Consider the following 27069-nt stretch of genomic DNA (forward strand, 5'->3'; position numbering starts at 1 on the left):
CAGAAATTCAAGATTTCAACCAAGGTCAAAGCTTAAGACGGAAATGAGACTTGCATATAACACCAGAAACCCTGAAAATTACACAACACGTCACCACATCAAGGTAAACTTGCGGGTAGCCTAACACACTAAGCCTCATGTTGACAACATGAAACTATATATATACCTATACGTGAAGTAAACAGGCTGTACAATGGAGACTTTTCTCCAACTCGTCACACTTGTAATCTTCTCACCAATAGCTGGAAAACTCTTCATCGGCCACCATAGGAGTCCGGCAAAGCGGGCAGGTACCCCTCAGATATCTCAACCACTTTTCCGCGCACTCCTTGTGAAAGGTATGGCCGCAGGACAAGAGGTTAATCTCTGATTCAGGCTCAAACTCACACCGGCAGACAGGGCAGTCATACTCGGGTCGCTCACTGCTGCTTAATGTGTCGAACCGAACTGTCGGGATCTTACTCCGGAACTCCTCGATGTAAATTTTAGATGCCTTGCGGTATGAAGATGGTTCCCCGGGACTTTCACTATAATCCGTGAATGATCGAGTAGAATCCGGGGATGTTGATGACGATGATAGATGGATACCGATAATCCGAAGGATGGACCGAAGTATGCCTTTAATTATAGACAAAGACAAAGCTGCATTTACCAAGAGTACACATAGCATTCCTTCTGATGGACTTGGTAGCCTTGAGAGCCCCATTTTTTGTATCAAGTTCGGGATTCCTATATGAAAAAAGAGAGATGCAATTCGAGAAATTCCAGATTAAACTATGTTTACCTGGACAAATGATCATATAACAGATCAAAAGCAGATCATCCACATGCACAGAACTTGAAGATAAACAGATCACCGACCAATAAGCACACAGTCAAACACCAAAAACAAAAGAGAAGGAAGATCACTATAAATGATATGAAAATTACCCGGGTAACCCCTAACAAAACCAGCATTCAATTGGGGAAATTATGTTAATGGAACACTTCAGGGGGGGGAAACTAAAGAAATCTGATTTTTCTTCAGCTTTTTCATTATCAAGATCTGACCATGCTCAAAACCTTGCTTGATGGCAATAAATGTTGTCAGAAATAGGAAAGAAAAAGGATATCAACTTTCCGATTCGTAAACCATTAAATAAACAACGCAATTTGAGATTTAACATTTCATGTATAATAGAAAGAAAGAATATAAAGTATAACCCCAACTTTTCCTTGAAGACCATCCAAATCCATGAGAGCAAACTTTAAAGAGGTAAAAGATTTGAGTTGTTTTAAGCAAAGACACCCATATCAAGAACTAAACAGGATTTCTTTTCATGGGAACAATGAAACATGGAGAAAGGAGATTTGGGTTTACCAGAAATGAAGCTTTTTGAAGCCTGGTAATGGCTGCTGCTGCTGCTGCAGGCTGTGCCGATGTTCTCTACTTATATACAGCAACCCCAACTCTAAAACCCAACTGTGGTTAATTTTAACTATGGTTACTTTATATCATAAATCCCTTTACTCCAGTTTAGTCTTTACTTATGTAAGCTTGGAGAAACCATACTAGCAGTTTTACAAGGAACAGTCTCTCTTTTCTAGCTAAAATTCCCACTTATAGCTAAGCAGTTTTCAGCTACAATTTGCAGATTTAAGTGAAATGTTTTAAAACCCCAATTATTTGAGTCATGAGTTTCTTCTCCATAAATTTGATAAGCAGTAATAATCCCTTAATTGCCACTATAAAAGCTAGGTAATTTGAATTTTTATTTTTAACGATGGCATTAATATGTGTGCACTAAATATATTCATATATATATATATACTATTATTCATTTGATCTCATTGAAGATAAAATTTAAATGCATTGAGTATTTGAAGAATAAAACTATATGTTTTCTTCGATCACTCTCCGAACTAGAAAAAATATTGACAAATAATAAAATAAAATTTATTTGTATTCGTTCAATTGTAGTTACATTATTCTACATCTACATTTTAAAGTTAATACAATAACGTAAGTGTTTTACGTTAAGAAGTGGTGGTTGAAGTGTTCGAAATCGAGATTTTTAGAGACACAATGAAAGTCCAAACATTTTTGTAAATGTCGTGTTTGAATCTAAATTTTTAAAAGATAATAGCTATATCTTAACTATCGAGGTCAACTGTTCCGTACTATATAAATAATATGAAATGTATTTTAATAAAAGTTTTGTTAATTTTGGTTAGTCTCGAACATTATCTAGTAGAATATATTGAACATTGTTAGAAATAATAATATTGATTTAGATAATGCTTAAAAGAGTTAATATCCTTTTGTTCCTTAAATGAGATAGATATATGTATTTTAATTAAAATAATTTTAAATAACGTCTATAACTTATAAGAACCCGTTAATCATATGAAGTCTAACGTATCCAATTATTAAATTGCTGATTTGGTAAATGATTTAACAATAAAGTTCATTAATATTGTCTAGTTGGATAGCTTTTAAGTTTTGATAAATTAAAGTAAAATACTTAGTTTTTAATTTTCATTTTAAAAATGAACGAAAATCGTTATTATAGCTAGAATATATTATGTACTCATTTGTTGGATAGAAAAAACATTTTGAAGAAGTAGTATTTATAAAAATTATTATTATTTTTAATAATAAAAAAGTATGATATCCATTTAGGTAAAGCCGTCACTTCCTTACCTTTCTATTCATCGTATCTTTACCTACAACAGTGACAAGTGGCGTATATCGTGTGATGACTTGTCTCCTTCTTAAGACAAATAGACAATGCCTATTTATGAACATTGCCACATGTCTTAGTTTTTGCAGTTTAAAAACGCTGGAGAAACTAATATTGGGTGCTAGGTGGACCCTACAGTATTTTATCAACACCGTAGATAAAGATATGTTATTACACGTGTGAAACTCTCAGTAGATCAATGGCCCATCATTCCTAATTTTGTAACTCGAATGCTTTTGAAATCTGCAACAATTTATCGCCATTACATCCTCACACAGTCTTGTCTTTGTCACTCCCATATAATATAATATCTTGGACACGTGGAACCCAAACGCGATCTTAGGAGCATTAGAATTGAAATTACTTGAATTTCATTTTTTTTATTAATTTAGGAATTATTTTATTTTGATAATATTTAAGATATTATATGAGGATAATAATTTGAGTACGATCAATCATATAAAGGTAGTCAAAGAAGGAAGGCTGATAATGATAAAAGGATAATAAAACGTCTTTAAAATAGAATTTATGAGGTGATTTTAATAATAATAATAAAATTGTCACTTCTTTTAATGATTTTATATTTAAATAATTACGTTTGTAATATATATATATATATTATTAATTGATTAAAACTTTCTAAAATAATATTACCTTACAATTATCCCTAGAAAAACCAAAATAATACTCTCTAAATCTAAATATCAAAACAATACTAATGTAATACAATTTCAAAAGATCAAAATACCATTTATCTTTAAAAGTAATATTTATTTGCTTATATATACCCTTCGGTCTAAATTATTGAAAGCGACGTGTAACAAACGATATTTATTGACTAGCCGTTCAAGTGTTTGGAAGTTATTGACAACAGCTTCAACTTCACGGGTTTGATTTGTTGTCGGCTCTTCACTTCAAATTCAAGCCCAACCCAACTTCACGAGTTCAAGTATTAACGTGAATGATCATGAACTTAATTACAGTAAATTAATGAGACTAGCTAGTGGAAATATGTTTTAACTAACTTATGAAGATTACAAGTGCATATGATTAAAGCTTTTCTGTACACCAGAAGAGAAATATTACAATTGCGTGGTTCTTGTCTCTCAACTGCAGATATCTAATGGCTATACACGTCATTAGGATAAACAAATAAAAAATAAAGTGCAAAATTACAGCTGCATGCTCATTTGCACGTCACTTGACAGCGTCAATTGAGACTTCTTAGCATGGCATGGTGTCACGTGCCAAGACTTTGGTCGAGCAAGCACGAGACAATGGCAATGGCAACAGAAACGCTAAAAAAACAAAAGAATTTGAGCAGGTAAACTTGCTAGAGTGTAATATGGCGGTCAAGGCGAATGATGCCGCCGTAATCCATGGATATTTTATGGTGGTGGACAACCAGGCTCAGCCAATTTATTCATGGCATTTTCTGTATCCAACTAACATTCGGCATTTCTTGCCTTGTTCTAAGCATGGTTAAAAGATTGCACTCTCAGCAGCTTCGAGTTGGGTTCAGTGGATCATAATCATAGGCATCGCCAGCTTTGACAAAGCGTCCTTTCTCGCGCTTTCGCACATCAGCCCTTGCTTTGCGAGTGGCATATCTTACTCGCTTTTCAAACCTATCATGTAACACAGATGGCGTTGAACATGTATATGATGATCGCAAACAAGACTAGAAGTAAAATAAAATGTTGAAAGACCTACAATATAGGACCTTCCCGATCAATTGTTGATAAATACAGACAGATGCATATATTGGAACGCAATTCACATTTGCTTACTCGAGAGCACCACAGTGAAACGGACTCCTCTAATGGCAGGATTAGTAACTAAAATGCACAGATAAGTTAGTGGCATATACTTACTTCCGTGTCTTCTTCTTTTCCTTGTAACGCATGACTGCATCACTTCGAGTAGCTGATGGGAAGGGGCCCTCAGCAGATGGAGAACACCAAGAGGGCTCTCCCATGAGAAGTATTGACGAAGCCCCACAATCTTGATAATCTCCTCCGCTAGTCTCTCCAGTGAGGCCAGAAAAGGAGAAGCTTGAATGGTCCTTCCTTGCCGAAAAATACAAAATCAAATCCGTTTTACTGCTCAACATGGAATCAGCAGATGCTGCATTGCTGCATGCTGGCTTGATGGAATTCACCAATCCATGAGATGAGCCCTGGACAAGAATATTTAATTCAACCATAAGAACATTTTCTGAATAGAAACTTGAAATTCTCAGGGTTCACATCATGGGATGATTCCTTACAGCAAGATTACTAAGGGAGATAAAACAAAAATGTAATTTCAAACAGAAAAGCTCCAATTCTGTAAGCAAACATTTGAACACGTGCATAATTTATATGAAAAAACCAATTTATCACTAATCAAATTCAAGACGACACTGAATGGCCAAGTACTTAGTAATTAGTATACTTACAAACTTGACGAATCCTACCACAATGTCTATACAACCAACACTGTTAAAAAGATGGATATTTTCCTGAAAATCGGAGGACAGTAAACTTCCTTTGGTCATAATCTGAAACTCAACGATATTGATTTCATGTAGATACTTCTGACACAAGGGATATGTTCTTTTTGTGGCTATTCAGAACGAAGATCAACAAATGAAATTGATACCCCTACCAAAATAAACTCCAAGTGAAAGAATGGGAAAAACTAATGGCTAAAATATTTAAGAATACCAGGAAACAAAGCATAACATCTTGAAAATTGGTGATATTACTATCAGAGAAAAAAATGATGATACAGATACCATTAAGCAAGACGAAAAGAGATAAGAGAACCTCAGCAGCCACTCCACCCTGACGGTTGGAATCAGTAGCAGACATATCGTTAGCCCCAAATAAGCTATCAATTCCACAATTCTCAAAAAGCTCTTCCGAATGATTGAGAGTTGCCCCAAAGAGTTCTTCATATTTTTCAAGGTTCAAATCAATTTCATCCATATTGAAGTCATCATACAGATCGTCTTCACAAAGTCCAGGATACTTTGTTTGAGGGCAAGAGAACTGCAAATTAGCAAGGTAAGAATTAGCCAAAGTTCTCAAAACGAAACATATTGTGTCTACTAATAATAAAGAAGAAATTTTAAATGCTGAAGTTTTCACAAACAAGACAAAAATTATCTGGGACCATCCAATGCAAAAGTTCTAGAGAATTACTAATAATGGATGGTTATTCCAATCACTCTTTTATGATTAAAATAAAATGTTGATAACTTTCAACAACGACCTCAGACAGCTTTGAGTTTATTGTTTCCTATCACCTTCACACTCCCCTTTTCAGTCTCAATTAAAACTCCTATCAAAAAAAAAAAAAAAAGTCTCAATTAAAAACAAAAGTGTAAAACTTCAATGATATAGAGGGTGACACACGTTCAGGCAGTAATTCATGCGAGTAAAATAGGAGAGATCTACATCTTGAGTTTATGAACCCATGGCAAAAACAGGCATAAGATTCAAAATATAATCGAAGATGAGGTTACAGGCTTAGTAATTATACAGTAAAGGCCAACATGAATAGTTATCTACAATATTAACCTCACATTTAAGTTGCTTTTGGGCCAAGAAACAGAAATATCTGAAGAGACCAATAAAAATACAAACTGAACAGAGATTTACTGAAAGAACAAAATCATTTACATATAGTTCCTCCCCAGAAGAAAGTCGACACCTTAATGTCAAGCTGGTTTTCCAGCCATAGAACAATTAGCGATTAGCACTCAACAGTCACTGTTAATGTGTTTTTCGGCGTATAATGCATATTTAAGAATACATTAGCAAATTGAAACTCATTTTCACCAAATGCTTATTGTAGTTGTTTACTATTATGGTATTACCCCATGGGACTAAGTAAGGGCCTGGAAGTACATCAAAAACAGTATCTAAATTCTTAAAAGACAAATATTACAAGTTCATCATTTACCTTGGTTAACAATGCATCTGTTGTCCCAGCTGGCTGACCAAGAAATGGTAGTGCAGATCCGAATTCAGGAATGCATGACGCACCCCAAGTACTTTCTCTATCCACAATGTGATCATGATTGGTTTCAGCAACACCAGTATCAATATGGCTGATGGTATTTTCAATAAGACACCATGAAGTCCTCTCTATGTTCTCAGTGATACTCATTTGCCCTAATTCCTGCTCACAGGTAGATTCAACTGCTGAAGAGGATTGTGAGAAAAACGACAGTATGGAAGAAAGTTCGGCAGATGACGGGCAACCAGAGTAAGAATTAACTGTTTGCCTCTTATGTGTCGAATTTGAGGTAGAGGCACCGTTTCCAATCAAATCACAATTCTGACAGAGCGATACACTTTCTTCTTCACATCTAACAAAAGCAGGTTGTGAATTGCATCTCTCACACAACAATGTTCTCGAATGGCGTTTCGACAGTGCATTAGCCGAATGGACATTTCGATCGCAAGACAAGCATAAACAGGCGGCATCAGACCGGCAATATACTATCGGTGGTTGTTCCCCACAGAAATCACAAATGTAACCCATTTCAATCACACTACTACTAACAAGAGCTAAAAACTTGTAAGCAAACAATATATCAACCGGGGCAAGTCGCTTCTGAGATGATCATAGACTGCGCTATTTCTCCTCGCACTTCAATAGCTGTCAAAGGTTAACAGAAAAGGTTAGCTGTTACAAGAGAATTCAGCACATGTCTGAGTAAAAGCAAGCCAATCAGTGAGAAAACTGAAATTATCAGTTAGGTTGCTTAATTCCTACATCTCAGACAATAATGATACAGCTCAGGGTCAAAATTCCAGAAGACAATTTAGTCATAGAAGACTAAGACTTCACGTAATCAGCACTATTCAAGGGTAAAAGTCTCTATAATGTTATGATCACAACAAAAAAAGTAAACAGTTTTAAGCACCGCGAAATCAATGTCAACAAAAGAATTAGTTAATGTCCAAAACACACACATAACAGCAAGTACAATAGAAAACATACCTCATCAAATTTTAGAGTCATCCATGACGGCTAAAACAGTGAAATAAAATAAGAAAAAAAAATATTTTTTGATAAAAATGAACTAGCAGGGGAATAACCATTCCGAGAAAAAGAATTATAAGCAAAACTAATTCAATCTCAAAACATTTAAAATAAAACAATCTACTATCCAAAAAAGGTAAAAATTTAACAGAAATCAAAGGAAAATATTGAAGTTCAATCCAAATATGTTAACTTCATAATCAAAGTAAACAGCTAAAGCAGAAAAAGAAAACAGAGGATCAAATAACAAACCAAGAGACCCAGAAATACTTATCCCCCAAAAAAAGGAAAAACCAAAACCCAGATACAAAACTAACATTAAGTGAAGAAAAGAAAAATACCCAGAAAGGAAAATCAAATTAAGAACAAAAAATGAACAAAAATAAGAAATTTACCATCATAATAGAAGATAAAACATTAAGAGGACAAGATCGGTTACTAGCTGAAACATTCAAAATTAAAAGATTCTAAAAAGATTACGAGAAACCTAGAACAATGAGCTTTCCAGAATTTCTCATCTGTCTATCCTCACTATGAATTTCTTCTAATTTTGTTCTTAATTTTTTATGTGATCAGTTTAAGTAAGAGATCTGAGATAGAAATTGGTGGGTGTATATTAGGAAATCTGATGACATAAGCTGAGAAAAAGTGTAAAGAGAGAGAGAGAGAAAATAAAGTATTAAATTGGAAATCCGATTTAAAGAAAACATAAATGAATATAAAAAAGCAAAATTTTTTAGTAGCAAAATTAAGTATAATTTTAGTTGGATTTATAACTTTAAAAAATTCAATTTTTAAGTATATAAAAATTTTCTCATGTTGCATTTTGTATTTTTAAGACATTTTAAATTAGGGTATTTTTATTTCATTAAAAATATTTTATGTAAAATAAATTACATATTTAAAAATAATAATTTTTAAAAAACATTTTAAACTATTTGAAAGATATTATATAAATCATTTTTCACTAATTAATAATTTTGTTAAAATTTTATTTATTAAAAATATCAAATAAAATAAATAATATTATTTATGAAAAAATTAAATATTATTATTATTTAGATATTAGAATAATTTATTTAATATTATTATTAAACCATTATTTTCATAATTTTATAAATAAAAATGTTAAGATCAGTATATTCTATTGAAATAAAAATACTATAAATTATATGATTAAAATAAAAATACTATATTATATTTTAAAATTATTAATAAATACGTTTTAAGTATTTTATTAAAATATTATTAAACATTATATTAATATTAAATACATAAATAATATTGTTTATTATTAATAATTTAATAATATTATTTTTAGGAAATTAATAACTATTATAAATTTTATTAATAATTTATTATATATTATTAAAATAATAATATAATATCATATATTATTATAATATAATTGAGTATATTATTATAATATTATATTAATAAAATATTAATAAATATATTTTAAATATTTTAATTATTAATATTTTAATAAAATGATATTAAAACATTATATTAATACTCAATATATAAAATAATATTATTTTGAGTATTTATATTTGTAGTGAAAAACTTAAAAAATAACATACGATCTAACTTTTTGTAAGTCATTTTTTAAAAATATAAAAAATCTATTAACTAGAAGAATGTTTTATATTGATCAACTTGTTTTACCTGAAACATACGTACCTATTAATATATGATTTACTTTATAAATTACGTTTGATTAAAACAAAAATATTAAAAAAATTATTTAGTGTCACTTCATGAGTTTATTATATTTAATGTTACCAATATATTTTAAATACATCTATATATATACACACATACTATTTTGTTAACTGCAGTAATAAAATATGGATAGTAAATTAAAAAAGGGTTTGTTATGTGCTTTATGGATGAGGCAGCTGCTTCAAATCCAATTAGACAAGACAACAACCTAAAAAGTAAAGCCCATGATATTCTTCAATAATAAGCACAGCAACAACAACAATAATATATTTATATTTCATAAAAGAAAATTATTTAATAATTTTGTATGCCACTTGAACTTTAAGTTGAAGGGTGAGGTTGGGGTTTAGCAAAGATTTGCTTTTAAATTTAAAATTATTTTACGACATTATCGCTCCATCACTTCACCATTTGTAGGTAAGGAATAATATTTTACTATTATTACTTCTTCAAATTAAAAAAAATGCTGCAAAAAGTATCACTTTGCTGAGATTGCTCCAAGGTTGGTGCCTATGGGAATATCATAAGATAATGTAATAAATTGAGAAAACAAAATATTATTTTCTTGTTTTCCAACCAAATAATATAAAAATATTCACTATAAATTTAAATTATTACTTATTGTTTTATTTTATTATCTAAACTTTATTTAAAAAAAGTATACTTAATATTTAGTTTAAGTTTCATTTTGGTACCCTACCGTTAAAAACTTAATGATGTGTTGTTGTGTCACCATAAAATAATAGAATATCATCATTGAAAAAATAAAAAAAATGTTATGTTAACAATTCTATTAATTTTTTAACGAAATGGTATTGAATTGAAATATAAATTAAACGTTAGATATGATTTAAAAAAATAAAGTTTAAGTCCAAATAAAACAAGTAATAGTTTAGATACTAAATTTATATTTATCCTAAATTAAATGAAAACTTTAAAGAGGAAACAAGCTGCAAAAAGCCACATGAGAATATTTGAGGTGTGCAAACTGTTCAAAACGCAGCGTTTCAATCTGCAACGATGAGAATAAACGTTAACGAGTTGATATTAGGCTGCATTTAATAGAGGAGGTTTAGGGTATCAATAGAGTGTCTTTCACTTCCAAGTCATTGGATTCTTGGTTACTTCAAACAACCACAGAAAGAAATGAAATCTAACCTGCCATTTACTAACGATGTTACGGCAAGGCGCCACTTCTTTTGGAACAATTTACCAACAAAATGCTCACACAAGCAACAATGTGAAGTCAAAATCACTGCACAACTTTTCTGACATAACTGCTCTTTTATAAAAAACCAAAATATATATATAACCTGAGACAGCTGAGTCCTTGGTTGTTGAGAACAACATTCTGACGGTCATTTCCTGTTCCGCAAATCAAATATGAAAATTTAAACATTATTATAACAACATACAAATACAAATCTAATCATCCAACATAAACAGTGAGGATTTGAGCATACAAATTCGGCACTCTATCATTGTATAAACTTTTAATAAATATAATAATTATATATTTTCATAAATTGACACCATATAATTCACTGTGTTTATGCATTAAATATAAATCTTTATATTATAAACTATCATCCATTAAATTTTGGGTAATCAAGTTTAATTCTTGTCAACTTCAAATATTTTAAAGTTTGAAATTAAAAAAGTACAAAGGTTAAAGAAAGAAACATCCAAATAACCTGAAAGAAATAATAGATGGGGTCAGTCAACCATTCAAGAAACATGTTGGATCAACTTTCGACATGATGAACACCTATCAGGCACTGAATTCCCAGATTATATGATACATCCGACAAATATGGAACATATAAGATCATCTTTCAACTATTTTAAGCCACTGCTGCTGTCTGCTGACTTCATTTCGTATCATATCCGAAAAAATTCAGCACCACGGGCCCTAGTTTTGACTACAATGTGCACCCACTCACATGCTAAACCTCAGTTTCTGCTTCCTGCAGGAACCTAAAACATTTAACCATGGAATGTGCGCCATGGCTCTCCACCACCACCACTTGCTGCCTTTGCGGCAAGCTCTCCTATCTCACAGAGGGTCTGAAATGCCATTTCCCAGAATTAGATTACATATAATTCGATATTAATCTCAACACCTGCCCCCTCCCACAGCATGTAGGAGAAAACAATGAAACCAATTAAGGTAATGCATAGTATGGTCCCACAGGAATCTTGTTTTTATAATCATTTCTAGCTTATTCTATTCAAGCAAGCCACAGAATACATTTGCTTTAAATTGACAAAAGAATGAATACCTGTAGATCCACATTTAAAGCTTGATTAAATGGGCTTTGACTTCGTTGGACAACTATAATAGAAGTCGGCAAGTTTGAAGCATGAACCAGGTGAAGAAAGCAGGCCAGAGGCTCGTAATGAATTTGCAAAGATGGAGGAGGTGGCTTCTGGGTTTTGGAAGCAATGGCTCGACTTACATCAGTCTCAGGGCCTACTTGGATACCATAAAGAGGGAGCTTTCCGCTATTTGTTGTCATCAATCTACCTTCCAACTTAAGCTTTGATGCCGGTACAAGAAAAGGGGATATGATAGTGGGCACAGTAGATGATATGTGCTCTGCATCCACAATTTTTGTCAGAACTGAATATATAGCATGAGGCAGTGCTGGCGGCTCCGAATGATCTATCATTACCATAGTTGCCTGCAACCAAGATAAACAAAAGATAAAATTACATAAATATGCACTTCACACCACGTATTTTGGGAAGGAAAATGGAGATGAAGAAAACAAATTCTTTCAGTATGTTTGGTACAGTTTCGATTAAAATTGCTAAATTTATGTTGAATGAGTACAAAATAAAAATGCTCCCATTTCCCTCAATCCTCTTATTTCTCTCCTCCTAAACTAATGAAGGGGTGGAAAGAAAGTAGTTTGTCTTTCCACTCCTTATCGTTTCCTTACACTTCCCTTCCTACCAAAGACAGTATTAAAGTGATTATTCTAGGCATTGCTCGTAAACCCAGATGCTAGTAATTCAGTGTATTGATACACCCATACTTGAAGACGTATGGCGTCAAGATCGTTGTTTCTCAAGGATGATTGCTTAACCACTAAGATTGCCAGATACACAAAACCAACACAAAGAAGGCTTAAAAAGAAAATGATGCAGCTACCATTCGATTCACTCGTTAAATCTATTTCTATCCTAAGTTTAGATTATGTCTCCTGTTCTGCAACTACTTAAATGACATTCATCATCCCTTAGCGAATAAAAGCTCCAAAATCTCATTCTATTTCCTTGTTTTCAAAAACAAAATAAGATCATAACTTACGAATATACATTGACTAGCAACTAAGAACCCATCAATCCAGTGGGGAAACATTTTCTAAATTAGCCACAAGGGAAAATCCAAAGGTTAGACTTGATTCAACTCGAAAATTTCACGTTTGAATATGTAGATGGCGAAAGTTCACTAGTGAAAGAGGGTTCCATTAAGCTCACTTCCTATGAGCTTTTAACCTTTTAGATTACTAAATAACAATATCACATCGGGCAGTCCTCTTATTTTATCAGGAACCAAACACTCTAAAAAATGGAGTAGCTCATAGGTTCCTCGTTTATACGCAAATCCACAAAAGTACATTAAAAATGACAAAAACTGTAATTTAAATAAATGGGTTTCGATATTAATGGCTAAAGGAAGGAAACATGGCCTTCAAATTGTCTTTATCTCTCAATTGAGTAACAGAGCCATTCAATTTTACATCCCCTAATTCCAAGTTTAATACCTCTGAGCTGAAACCATATAAACATTGAAAATGCAACTTTCTGAATCCAGGGCTTTCAATGGGAATCAGCCAAAGAGAGACTCAGAAAGAGAGAGGGGACTCACACTTTACTGTAAGGCTGGAGAGTAGGGTTGAGAGCTCGGGCGATGGCATTTCCGAACCCATCTTCGACTTGGTAAATGAAGAACACATTCGAAGCAACCTTTAATCCCCATAAATTTCCACATTGGGTTTCTTCGCTATTTTTGAGTGAGAGTGATTCCAGATTTTTCTTTAGTCCATGGAAACAGTGACGGGAAGAAACAGTAAACGCACTAGTTCTTTCCTCCCGGAACAGTCGTTCCTTATTAAGAGGGTTTTATTGGAGAAAATAAAATAAAACAAAAAGGAGAAACTGCTTTGTTACCCTGTTACACTTCTTTCTATTCAATTTTATCCAAAAAATTTCAAATAGTTTTGGTTGTATCGTTCATATCACTCCCGTTTTGTTGTATAATTAGTCAGATAGAATCATAATTCTCATTTTCTATTCTTGATTTGTTAGCTATTAATCTTTTAAATGTATGCTTTTTTTTATATAAAAAATGAACATTTTTGTTCCTGGACGTTTCACAAAGATGAAACATATAAGAGAAATGTTATTATATGAACAAAAGTAATATATACAATATTATTGTAAATCGGAGTTTATAATTTACAGTACTTGAACATTATACGTGCATGAAATTACCTGTAAAATATCTTTTTGCAAAATGGAAACTGCAATTAAAAAAAAAAAACTTTCAGTATTTTCACTCAATCTTCCAGGCATAAAGAAACAGGCTGAATTCCGATGTGGTGTCGACACCTAGTGTAGAATAATACTTGCTTGCAGTGTCGCTGCCTCCTCCTCCTCCACCGTGTCCACTTCCTTCCTTGTCACTCTCTGCTTCCGCCGTCACTGGCTTGAATATAAACACACCGTGGCCGGTTCCGAGGCTGTTGAACAACCAGTCATGGACATCCCACATGACTTGAACCGGTTGCTTATCGACCAGAACTGTCTGGTTCCCTCTGAATTTCCATTGCAAATTCTTGACGTGAATCAAAACTACCCCATCCATGCTAATCCACATTTCAGGGTCTTTCATCCCGGTTATTGAACTCTCAACAACAATGTCGTGTTCTCTGCTATTGTCCTCGAATCTAGCTCGGGTCGCAAAGCTTTTCTTGGCAAAAACGTTTTCCTTCTTGTAAATCAGGAGAGGTTCAACCAAAGCCGGTCTCGCTTTCGTTCTTTTGTACGCTTTTTTCTTGTAATCCCCCAATAACAAAACCACCTCTCGTCAGCAACTAGCGCAACGTAATAATCCGAGACCGGTTCGGGGCCGCTGGTGAATTTAGCGAATAAAGATCCCAGTAAACGTCCACTTGGTTTCCTTCAACCTCAAACGATTTATACCCTTTTTTGCTCCAGAAATGCCAAGGCTTCAGATCGATCTTGCACGAGTACTGGAAATTCCCTTGCTTGTTATTCATCATGATGCTGAGAGAATGGTTCATAGCGTTCTTGCACCACAGAACCTTGACGTTCCGACAATAGTCTACTATATTCGTTTGGTACACCAACGTGACGGTGGTCTGAGCGTTTTTATTGCTCGTAGGGCTTGGTTCTTCGGTTATTCTTTCTGCATAATACGCCGAGCTTGCAACTGACTGAGCTCTCATGGGGAAATGAAATGCCATTTCTAAATGCAAATTTTATTGATTTTTCATGCAAAAAGCCTCTAATGATTCAATTCCACTGCATGTGGTCTGATCTTGTCATGAAAATTTTCCCAGGATTGTACATATATGTTATATATATAACCCTATCTAATATATATATATATATATATATAGGGGAAAATAACGTTACCTTGTGTTGGAAAGTTTCAGGGGGTTAAAGGGAGCTGAGATCTTAGCTTATGACCATGTGATAGAAAAATAATAAGTCGTGCCAAAACAAAATTGCAGAAGAAAATCCGTCAGCATTCTGGTTTGTTTTTAGCAGAAATTGTGATTATTTTTTCTGGGAAAGAGACAGAATGAAAGAACAGACAGGGAACTTTGTCTTTCCATGGAGTGAAAATCTCCATCCATAGGTTGTAAGCCAAAAATGATGTCCGAAACAAGGGGACGAGGACAATTGCCTCAAAACCAATTTGCTATATTTAGTCTAAGTTTGGCCCGCCCCTTTTTTCAAAGAGAATTGCATTTGTACCATTGTATCTTAACCGAAAGGGAATTTTCCTAACTGTCTCGGTCCAAATACCAGACAGGCGGGGTGCTAAGGTTTCAATTTTCTCCATGTCATGAACAACATAGTCACTGTAACAATGACCAGCAAGCAAAGAACTCCGTGCAAGAGCTGTCCATGGTTGCTAGTCGGTATGTAAGTGATATCGACCTGCCTGACTCCTCGGATGCCAACTAGGAAGGGCCAACACTTATTGACAGCATCCATAGTTGGCATGCAGGGAGCCAGGCAGAATGAATGCCATACCATAAACCCTAAAATCAAACTTAAAGTTTTATTAGCTTCATTCTATGGAAAATGGTGACAGAATTATTAGTACAGGATCAAAGAGAGTTGGAATATATTTTGTGTATGAAAAGAAAATGATGTGCAAGCAATGACTTACAGTTCAATCATTGGCTGACAGACACCACAACTGGTGCAGAGACATGTTTCGGGGAAATTTAAGCTCATCGACCTTCCTCTGGTTTTTACTACTCTCTGTATCTATCAACCCATAACTGCATGTATATATATGTGTGTGGGATTTAAAAGCTGAAGGAAAGAGACAAGGAGAAGTACAGGGAGCTGGAGAAAAGACTACAAAGTGGTCGGCATGCCATTGGACTTTTGTTTAACTATAATTAAAAACCCTATACTTTGGTTTTACAACCTCGGCTTTTTCTTTCATATATGCAAGAACGAAGGTATAGACAAGAGTGCAGGATGCCAAGGTCATAGCATGAGACAATTTGACAGCCTCGCAAACATGGTGGTTTGACGGATTATTTGACAGTCTCTCTGGACCCTAATTTCTACCAAGTAATTATAAAATTTTTTGAAACTTAATTTTGAGTGGAGCTGTGGTAATAACGACGACTATGTTTTTTTATATATATATTTATTGATTATATGAGCTTTGATTTGTTATGTAAATGATTATGAACAAATAATGAGATTATTCATATTTACGTGTTAAATTCTACATTGACGCCACATAATCATTGTTGACGTTTCTGAGGCTCATGATTGGGCAGTAATTGATTGAATATAAGGTCGATTATTGTCAAAATTTTCACAGTGGGAGTTAATTGAGCCTAAGATGTGACAACAGCCTATGATTTGGTGATAATCATTCAAAGGATTCGATTTTGGGTAATGTTAAATTCCTCATAATGGGTTTTAACTTCAATTTTTGTGGGCCAGTGGCTTGACTGTAACCCATGATTTGCTAATGGTCTCGGGTACTCAACGATGACTATAATTCATTTGTTTTCTAGGTTTTACATGCAAAGTGTTTTTCCGCGTTACTACGTTAGTGTAATTGAAGAAACATGCTAAGGGAAACGAGTATAACAAAAGTTGGATTTCAAGCAAATTGAATTGTAGACTATTATTCTTTTTCCCTAGCCTGAACTCTCTCTCAATAATTTTATGTCCGTCTTTATCTTCTTTTATTTTTTATTTAGTCGACGATGATATCAATTTAATATTGATTGTCGACTGTCAGTGATTATTTTTTTTCCATTCTACGTTCTTTGTTTTTCTTTTTGAGTTTTTTCAATTTTAAATTAGAATCTCTGTCTTTGTGAGATGCTTTTCTTTGCTCTTGTAGCACGTTTCTTATGACTTTTTGTACGTTTTTCACATACCTTTGCGGTCGTGTTGGTGCTCACATAAAGACTCTCACGACATTTGTTTTCTAATTAGTTTGTCAATGGTAATGTATTATCAGATTCCCTCTTTTGTAAAATATTATTTGCCGATATAATCAAAAACACCTACCAAATTGTTTGGTTTGCTCACTACTCTTTTATCACTTCGTAAAGCTCATTCGATAGCGATAAGGAATTTTATGAAGGTTACTTTATTCTTTTGATGTTGGACGTTATTCTTAGAGGAAGATTTCGTTTTATTAATGATATCAATTACCATTATTTAAAAAAAATTATAGACTATTATTGAAATGTAAATACATTAACAATAACGAAGTTTCATAATGAAATTCAGTTATATTATGTAAAGATAACATAAATTATTATAATTGAAAAAAATAAGTTATATAACTCGGTTAATATGAATGTGACTATCGGAAATCATGCCACTCTTATAAATGGATTCGCGATACCAAAAATAATATAAGTGATTTTGTTGTGGTACAAACATGCTCATATATATATATATATATATCAAATATGAGATTTATATATGTATGTATGTATGATGCACATTCATATAATCCTTTTCTAATTTCTCATTTTTGTCGGTTCATAATTTCTAATTTGTTATTTTCTATCATGTGCAAGGGCGTGGCTAATGGGCGCAAGTTGCGCGACCGCGCAGGACCTTTAAAAAATAGGGATCTCGAAATTGAATATATCTATCAGTTATTGCCATTAATATATATAAAAATAGGGCCCCGAAATCGAGTATATTTATCAATTATTGCCATTAAGAAGCATAAAAATAAGGGTTCTGGAATCGAATATATCTAAAAAATAGAGACTCCTTTATAATAATTTGCACAGGACCCCGACAACCTAACCACGGCCCTGATCATGTAATTCGGTGAATATATTCTCCTTCAATTTCGAATATTTATTCAACGAAAATATTCCAATGAAATCGCTATTTTATTATTTTAATTGTTTTTTATATTAATTATATGATTGAAAATAATCCAGTATCGTAATTAAAATCTGACTGTCAATGGCAGTACATCTACTAATATCTTTAAAATGTCAGCATTAAGATTACATTATGATTAAGAATTGATATCTCATTTTTTCCCGAAAATTTCGAAAACATATCATTAACTCCAAATTCCCTATTATATAAAGAAACAGAGAATTGAATCAGAGCAAGCAGCAGCCACTGCAAATGAGACTTTCAAATGCTACCCTTTGCTTGGTTACTTATACAGACGCTTGCATTTGCCGCCAAAAGTGTAAGCATTTCGATTCAACATTCCCCCTCTTTTTTTTTCTTCTTCCATTGATGTAAAATGAGATAAAGATGAAGAAAACATTAGTGTTCGCTGATGTAGTCATATGTGGTATACTTGGGAGGACATTCACACGGAATCCGATTGTCGTCGGTTGATCTAGATGCTGTGACGGAATCTCATTACGATTTTCTTGGATCCTTCCTCGGAAGGTGAATGAGGTCTTCAGCTGAGCTTGTTGAGTAACATATTTGGAGATTTTTTCTTTAATTTTTAGTTTAACATCTTGAATAATTTGTTTCCAAACAGTCATGAGCATGCTCGAGAAGCTATGTTTTACTCGTTTACAAGACATATCAATGGTTTCGCTGCGAATTTAGACGATGAAGTAGCAGCTGAGATTGTATGTAAAAGTTCATCCTCTTTCCCTTTCGATTTTTCTTCAGAAACTACAGTTTTTTAACTGTGTCAGTTTGTGTTGAACTCTTATCCAATAACAGGGCATCCTAAAGTAGTTTGTGTTCTTGAATAAGGAAGAAAACTACACACAACACGATCCTGGGAATTCCTTGGCTTGGAGCAAAACGGTTTTGTTGCATCGAATTCAATCTGGAACAAAGCCAGATATGGTGAAGATACCATAATTGGAAACCTCGACACTGGCGACACACTTTCAGATTCCCTTTCGTCTTTTATTTTTAATCTGATCTTGTGATTATAATTGCATGAACTAACTGGATCAGGCCGCAGATTCCGTGGATCTGCATATATATATATATATATATATATATATATATATATATATTTGGATAAGTAGATTCATTTTATTATCCAAAGAAGCAGCAGAAAAAAAGGCTGCTACAACTAATACAAACGCAAACAACCTCTTAGGAGGAGGATTGAATTCCCCAAGCTATACAAAGGTCATGGTTAACCATATCACTCCTAACAACTTTCTTATATTCCTTCACCCTAATAATATCCTCTTGTGTCTATTTACAATTCTAAGTTGTCTATAATTCCTTCCTCCCATATGCAGTATATGTATGCTCACTAAGCTACTTTAAGAATGTAGACAACTAAAGATTTCCCTTTATGCCGCGCAACAACCCAACTGAACTTTCCTTTCCAGACCCCTACTGTCCTACCAATGTTGCATAGGCAGAGAATGGCTTTCCAAACTGCCTTTGAGTAGGGCACTCAAAAAATAGGTGGCTCCTTGTCTAGGCAAATCATCACAAAGTCTGCAGCTCCCATCAACCAGCAACTCCACCTTGATCAGTTTATCAGCCGTTGGCAGTCTGTCCAAAATTGTCGTCCAAGCAACTAGAGAATGCTTGGGAACATTCAAAGGAAACCAGATAAACTTTTGTCATACCACCTTCTCCCTCTTCTACCTAATTTCATCCCAGATCCATTAGCAGTGACCTTGTCCCCAGTTGGAGCACCAACATACAGAGCATAAAACTCTCATCTCATCTTTAACATTTTCCTAAGACTCCAACTGAAGTGAGGCTTACTCTCAACAAGCCAAAATTCCTCATCCTTCAAAATATAAGCTCTAACCCAGGCCATCCAAAGAGAGCCTTTCCCCAGCAAGTAAGCTCCTCACCAAAACCACACACAAGCCTTGTTCCAGCACTTTAAGTTCTTAATTCCCAAGCCCCCTCAGACTTAGAAGCACAAACATTCTCCCAACTCACTCTAGCACCTCTAACTAGGACATCACCCCCTTTCCACAAGAACCTAGCACAAAGTTGCTTCACCTTTTTAATCACAGCAGCAGATAAAATTAATTACCTGCACAAAAAATTAGCAATGCTAAACATCATAACCCTTGCTAGTTACAACCTGCCAACATAACTCAACCATTTGTTGGACCATATTTCTAATATGGCCTTATCTTATCCACTAAACCATCACAATCCTTCTCAATCAGCCTCCTGATGACCAAGGGCACCCGAAGGTACCTAACAGGGAGTTTGCCAACCTTGAAACCAGTAGCTTCCTTTACCATAGCAACTAAATCATCTCTCATACCAGAGGTGAAGATCTCTGACTTTGAAGCATTAAGCCTTAAACCAGAAAGTTCATAGAACTTTTTCAGAACACATTTAACCCCCAAGATAGAGTCAATGAGCCATTGTAAAAGTCAGGAGGTCATCTGCAAAACATAGATGAGTGAGCCTCAACTTACTACTTTGGGTGATACTGAAAAATTCTCTCCCTAGCAGCAATATCCAAGAGCTTGGACAACACATTATTTGCTAGGACAAACAGGTAAGGGGAGAGTGTATCCTTTGACTCACTCATTTCATTCCTTCAAAAAATCCCACCAAACTGCCATTGAAAACAATAGAGAATTTAGAATTAGTAATACACACCTCAATCCATTTTCTAAACTAAGCTCCAATTTAGGGAATCAAAGGCTTTTTGCAAATCAACCTTGATAGTACACCTAGGAGACAAAGATCCCTTACCATAACCCTTAACTAGCTCCTGAGCAAAGAGAGTGTTATCTTCAATGTTCCTTCATTTCACGAAAGCATACTGGTTTGGTAAAACCATCCTAGGAAAGTAGCTAGCCAATCAAGCAACTAAAATCTTAGTTATGGTCTTATAGATTACAAACAGTAAGAGATGCTTATAATCTTTGACATACTTGCATTAGGTGTTTAGGAACTAAAGTAATGGCAGCTGCATTAAAAGCTGGAAACAAATCAGAAATAAAAAAAAATACCTCACAACAGCATACAAATCATCCCCAACAATATCACAAACAACTTGAAAAAATCCAGAGGTAAAACCATTAGGGTTAGGGGCCTTGTTTTTGCCCCGACTAAAGATTACAACCTTTACTTCCTCCCTGGTGACTTCCCTAACCAAATCCTCATTTCCTTCGATAGAAAAGTATAACCAAACAAATTGCCAATAAACTCAGCATCACAACCTTGCAATCACCATCCACAGTGCCAATCTGTTTAGTGAAGAATCTCACAAATTCAAAGGAAATAGAATCAAATGTTTTAGTATATTCCCCTCCTCATCCATTATAACTCGAATAGTATTTCTTTTCTTCTTTACTGCCACATGAGAATGAAAAACTTAGTGCATTGGTCCCCTCCTACAACCAATTCTCTTAGTTTTCTGCTAATAAAACAAACTCTCTGCCTTTCGAAGCTCAACCAATTCAACCTAGAGATCCTTCCCAGCAGACAGATTTCCCAAAACATGACTAACCAAATTTTCAACTTGCTGCTTTTCCAACTCTCTTATCAGCAACCATTCCTGAGATATTGGAATAATACTCCTTATTTAAATCTCTTAGCACAGATTTCAGTCTCCTCATTTTATATAAAAGGCTTTGCATTGGATTCCCCTGAAAAGGCTCCATCCATGAATTCTTAATAATATCTTTAAAAGTAGGATGCTCATCCCAGAAAATGAAATACTTGAAAGGCTTTGGCCTAACAGTAAAGCTATCACAGAATGCCAGACATCAAACAATGATCTGAGTCTTCAGGAGCTTGAAATTCCACATGAGACTCAGTAAAAACATCACACCAGCAGTCATTAACTAAAACCCTGACCAATTTCCTAGCCAATAAATCAACATCTTGCTTATTGGACCAAGTGAAAGTAGGTCTAAAGTAGGGATGATCAACCAACCTAAAATCCCTCAAACATCACTAAAGACCCTCTATCTTAGAGGTAACATACAACCCATCACCATTAGAACTCTTCTAGCAGTAGCAGTGACATTAAAGTCACCACCAATGAGCCAAGCAGAGATGTCAACCAAATTATCCACAAGACTAAGATGGTGCCAAAGCCTTCTCCTAGTAAAACCATTATTACTTCCATAAACAACAGTAATAGCAACACCTTTAACCCCTAAACTACCATGAATATTTATAGACTGATCATATGTATGTAACACAAAAAAATTCAAGCCCTTCTTCTAAAGCACCCATATTCTCCCATTAGCAATAGAATTATAGTTCCAACAATAACACCAATTATCAGCAAGCTTAGCAACAATATCAAGTGCATTATTCTCCCTAATCATAGTCTCCAGGAAACAAAACACCTCAACATGTAATTTCTCCACCCTATGCATAACCCTAGCCTGCTTTTTGGGTGATTAAACCACTCACATTCTAGAAAATGACTGTCATAAAGAATGAGATGAAATATTACTTCCCACAGAGCAGCCAGCTTACTAGACCTTATACTTTTATCTAGGTGATCTTTCTTTTTGGACTTCATCTCATGCAGAATATTAGCCACTCATTGAGAATCCAACCTAGCCTTCCTGCCCATACCCCTGCTTCATTATTTACATTTCCAAGCACTTTAAATTTATTAGAGGTACTAACAAAGCCACCTTCCCTTTTCAACATTCTTTCCACGGCCTTTCTTTCTCTGAGAAGCCGGATCCAAAAGAGGGAAATCATTATCCTGATTATTATCACAATAACTTTTTCATTCTCACTAGTTTCCACAATCAACTGTTGACTATCATTCATCTCCACATTACCATCCACAATAGCAGCCTCACCCTGAATAACATCAACCTACTCTTGTTGAGAGCTTTTTATCCCTGGGCCATAGAAGCAGTCCCCACAACATCAACCTTCACTCTCATTCCTTTTTCCCCTCTTTAGCTTCCTTAGTACAATTCTTCCCCAAATGGCAAACATCTTACAAGTAGCGCAACAAGCAGAAACCATGGAATAACAACCTTCACCATTCCAATAGTGCCATCACATCTTTACAGCAATTGTTCTGGGCAATCAAGCACCAGCCTCGACTTCCACATATACTTTAGCGAACTCAAGGCACTCCTTAGAGGCAATAATGGAGTCCATATGGAACTCCCAATGCACTAGTTATGTAACTAAATCCCTTCTTGGAGAACAGCTCCAAAGGGATATTATGCAATTGCACCCAAACTTGCATCTTTACCAAATTAAACTCCAATCTCGGTAAATTAGGTTCCCATTTCCTAAGACAATGATGTAAAATAATATAATTTAATCTGAAGTAGTGGCTGAACGTAAGAAGAATTGGTGGAATCGTGAGTCATGACCTTAAAAAAAATATTGTGATAGAATTTGATACATTTTGATTTTCCTAATCCATGGCCCAGAGATACGTTATTTGACTATACCCTCCCCATGTTCAAACCCTTTATGTCTTTTTACTTTTTTTCCAATCACATAGTCTACTGTGCGTAAGAAAAATTGTATAGAAAATTGCTTGGAACCTTTAAAATAGTAGGTGGATAAGGATTAAAAATTGGTTCTACAAAACGATAACCATAACTCATATTTGCTTGTATTTTAGAAAGGTTTTGACTTAGTCTTTCATAGCCTTGAATGCAAGTTGAATGGGGTAATTTTTTAAAAAAAATTCATGGGAAGGTGTTTGGCCTGAATTAAAAGCTTCAGCGATGATGGGTATGTACTATTTTTCCAAAGTGGAAGGAAGTTTGTCAAAATTACAAAGATGTTGGATTTCACTGTAACATGTATGTTCTGTTTTTCTTTCTACCCTACCCCCACCTTTGAACCCACGCCCATGGGCCATGGCCATGGCTTTACCTTTTTCGAGTATGATATTGTTGATTTTGTCTTTTTACCTTAAAATTTAGTACGGCTATGCCCAGGTAACCACCACTGACAGGTTTTTTTTTTTGTACAAACTGACTCTACTCTAAATTTTTTGCCTAGTTTATTCCAACCTGTTTGACATTTTCAAACAATGAGGAAATTTGTATTAGCCTTTATCTTAGGCATTAGAGACAAAATATTTTGATCTAATATTCTTATATAGTTAAATATTTTGCGGCACATTGTTTCCTAAAATGAAGACAACAAAGAATTATTTATGTTGCCATAAAAAATATATCAGATATAATATAATTTGATAACCATTGGATTACTTAAGGTGTAGGTCCGTGTTCTTCTACAAATCTAAAAAACTATTGAGGACACAAGAGCCAGCCAACATAGTTTAGATCACTTACATCAGCTTTAAAATGGTTAATTTTCCCCAAGTTAGAAACAAAGTGTCACAGACCGAGACTCAATCCTTGGGCTGGTGTAAGTGCATGTATCAACACTTGAACCGTGACACGAAGCTTCTGGTTGCCTGTATGATACATGCGTGAGTGCACTGCTACACTTGCAACTTGCACGTACATAAAACATTATTCATTCAAAAACATCTTTCTTAATTTTGATATTCCCTTGCCGTCATTGTTCATATATGTTTTCTTTTTATCTTTTGGGTTGAAATGTTACTTTAATCAAGCTATTGTCTTATTATGGTGTCTTTTCGATCCTGGAAAAAAGCTGTTATACCTTTTCTAGAGGCATATTAGGTTTGTGTCAGTAACTAAATCAAAATATAAGTTTGTTTGTTAATGGAAGTATGTTTTGTTCTTGTATTTCTAAACCATGTTTAGCACCTAAATCGCTGGATTTATGTTTAAAGGAAGCTAATTGGAGCGAGGTACTTCAACAAAGGCTATGCTGCTACTGTTGGCAAACTCAACTCATCATTCGATACACCACGAGATAAAGAAGGTCATGGAACACATACCTTATCAACTGCTGGGGGTAAAATGGTAGCCAAGGCAAGTGTTTTTGGCTTCGGTAGAGGAACCGCCAAAGGTGGATTGCTAGAGCCAGTGTAGCATCATACAAGGTGTGCTAGCCACCAATTTATGGAAATGAATGCTTTGATGCAGATATATTGGCAACTTTTGATGTGTCCATTCATGATGGTGTCGATGTGTTGTCTATATCGCTGGGAGGAGCACCCATGGCCTTTTTCAATGACAGCGTTGTGATCGGTTGTTTTCATGCTATCAAGCATGGAATTTTGTGGTCTGCTTGGCTGGAAATTCAAGACCTGATGATGGCACTGTCTCCAACATTGCACCATGCCAGATCACGATTGGAGCCAACACCATGGATAGGGATTTTTCTAGTATTGTTGTCCTCGGCAACAATATACGCTTCTCCCCTACAAATCTAGTTACTAAAAGTCAAATGGAATTTTGAGGAGGATAATAAATATTGTCGAACATAAGTCAAACAATGAGTAGCAACATAATTATCCAATGGAATATAGAATTAAACACAAAAATAGAGAGAAAGTGAACTATAACTTGAGATTGTTGTTCATAAAATGCTTCAAAGTTATCAACAGTTATTTACTTTCTGAAGGGACAAAGTTTATGAGCTAAAGTTTTACTTGGAAAGTGTTAGATCTCTCCTTAATTGGAGGTTCTAGAAAATTCTAGAGCTTTCTAGAGAAGTGTAGAATTTTCTAGAACATTTCGAAGAACTCTAGAGAAGTGTAGAATTTTCTAGAACATTTCGAAGAACTCTAGAGAAGTGTATAACACTCTAGAAGCTTGTGGAAGAGTATGGAATCATCTGGAATATTCTGGAGATGTGTGTAACCTTATAGAAGAGTATGGAATACTATGGAAGATAGTGGAAGAGTGTAGAGTTTCTTAGAGTGTGTGGAGCATTCTAGATAATTAATCTTCATCCTTGGATGTAAGTAATCTCCACCATTCATTGTGGATGTGGAGTAGTATAAATAGGGGTGACAGACTTAATTCCTAACCATCCAAGAAATCCTAGCTTGAGAAACTAGAGAAACTAGAGAGTTAGAGAGACTCTTTGAGAGAGAAAATAGATAGCTTGGGAAGTCTTTATCCTCAAGCTTGAGTGAGCCACCAAGTGTGAGTCAAATTTTGTGAACACCTCATTTTAATCTATTGTTCTTTTATATAGTGGAAGAATCTCCAAATTGGAGAATTATACTATTGTGCTCTCTTTACCATCCTTAATCTCTCAGTGCCTATCTTAACTTCACGAAGCGGGAAATACTGTGATTCCCAAAAGAAAGAAGTTCTTCCCACTTATTAGTGCAGCAGATGCTAAGTTGGAAAATGCATCGATTGAAAACGCATAAGGATAAAACACTTCTAAGTAGCGGTACCTTGGTTTCATCTATATAATTGTTTTAACACACTTCAGTTGTAATATATGATTCTTTGCCTGTCTATGTGTTTCGTATATATACATGTTGATTTGCATAAATTATGCAGAACATTATGTCAGGCTGGTGCTATTGATCCAAAAAAGGCGATAGGAAAGATCTTAGTTTGTCTTCGAGGGAAGAATGCAAGAGTGGACATGGGTTAGCAAGCAGCTGATTAAGCAACTTTGGAAGATCATACTTCTTCACTTTGGAAAAACTTTCTTTGGATAAACTCCTCGAATATACAGAATGTCAAACAAAACCAACTTTTTTTTTTACTAAAAATCACTCATTTTATTCCAAAAAAAATTAAACTCATCTAAAAATACTCAAAAATCCCAGAAAATGTAAAAAGAGAGTAAAAGTGAGAAAATCATGTTTGAGAAATCACATACCGAAAAATTCGCTCATAATTGCCGTTGAACCTCAAAGAGTTGTAATACATTTTTCAACAGTTCTTGATGCCTATGGACTTCTTTATGATCAAAATCTCAGATAAAAGGAAAAAAAGATAAGGTAAAATTGGGGGGGAAAGACAAG

The 27069-nt window shown here is 34.4% G+C and overlaps 3 protein-coding genes and 2 pseudogenes across 6 annotated transcripts; 1 reads left to right on the top strand and 4 right to left on the bottom strand.

Moving 5' to 3' along the window:
• Window positions 1-28: 28 nt before the first annotated feature.
• Window positions 29-1408, bottom strand: LOC120126753 (probable E3 ubiquitin-protein ligase XERICO). 4 transcript variants are annotated; one of them, XM_039144849.1, is made up of 3 exons: window positions 1361-1398; window positions 1041-1045; window positions 29-714 (listed from the first exon to the last, which is right to left on the bottom strand). In XM_039144849.1, the coding sequence occupies exon 3, from the start codon at window positions 704-706 to the stop codon at window positions 233-235; it is 474 nt and encodes a 157-aa protein (XP_039000780.1). In that variant the 5' UTR covers window positions 707-714; window positions 1041-1045; window positions 1361-1398; the 3' UTR covers window positions 29-232. The 4 variants fall into 4 exon arrangements, with proteins under 4 accessions (XP_039000780.1, XP_039000782.1, XP_039000781.1 ...); XM_039144851.1 differs by lacking the exon at window positions 1041-1045 and having other exon boundaries at window positions 29-729; window positions 1361-1408; XM_039144850.1 differs by lacking the exon at window positions 1041-1045 and having other exon boundaries at window positions 29-747; window positions 1361-1390.
• A 2358-nt stretch (window positions 1409-3766) lies between these two features.
• LOC120126773 (zinc finger protein CONSTANS-LIKE 9-like) lies at window positions 3767-8398 on the bottom strand. Its single transcript, XM_039144868.1, has 5 exons — window positions 8159-8398; window positions 6675-7376; window positions 5534-5758; window positions 4598-4902; window positions 3767-4351 (listed from the first exon to the last, which is right to left on the bottom strand). Exons 2-5 carry the CDS (start codon window positions 7257-7259, stop codon window positions 4222-4224), a joined length of 1245 nt encoding a protein of 414 aa, XP_039000799.1. The 5' UTR covers window positions 7260-7376; window positions 8159-8398; the 3' UTR covers window positions 3767-4221.
• Window positions 8399-11250: 2852 nt separating this feature from the next.
• LOC120126967 lies at window positions 11251-13533 on the bottom strand. The gene is made up of 4 exons (XM_039144993.1): window positions 13366-13533; window positions 13187-13268; window positions 11771-12172; window positions 11251-11555 (listed from the first exon to the last, which is right to left on the bottom strand). Exons 3-4 carry the CDS (start codon window positions 12164-12166, stop codon window positions 11475-11477), a joined length of 477 nt encoding a protein of 158 aa, XP_039000924.1. The 5' UTR covers window positions 12167-12172; window positions 13187-13268; window positions 13366-13533; the 3' UTR covers window positions 11251-11474.
• A 493-nt stretch (window positions 13534-14026) lies between these two features.
• Window positions 14027-15121, bottom strand: LOC120126954 (annotated as a pseudogene).
• Window positions 15122-18398: 3277 nt separating this feature from the next.
• Window positions 18399-26708, top strand: LOC120126853 (annotated as a pseudogene).
• Window positions 26709-27069: the final 361 nt, after the last annotated feature.

Source organism: Hibiscus syriacus, unplaced genomic scaffold, assembly GCF_006381635.1.
Source record: "Hibiscus syriacus cultivar Baekdansim isolate YM2019G1 unplaced genomic scaffold, ASM638163v2 tig00110462_pilon, whole genome shotgun sequence".
NCBI classification, from domain to species: domain Eukaryota; kingdom Viridiplantae; phylum Streptophyta; class Magnoliopsida; order Malvales; family Malvaceae; genus Hibiscus; species Hibiscus syriacus.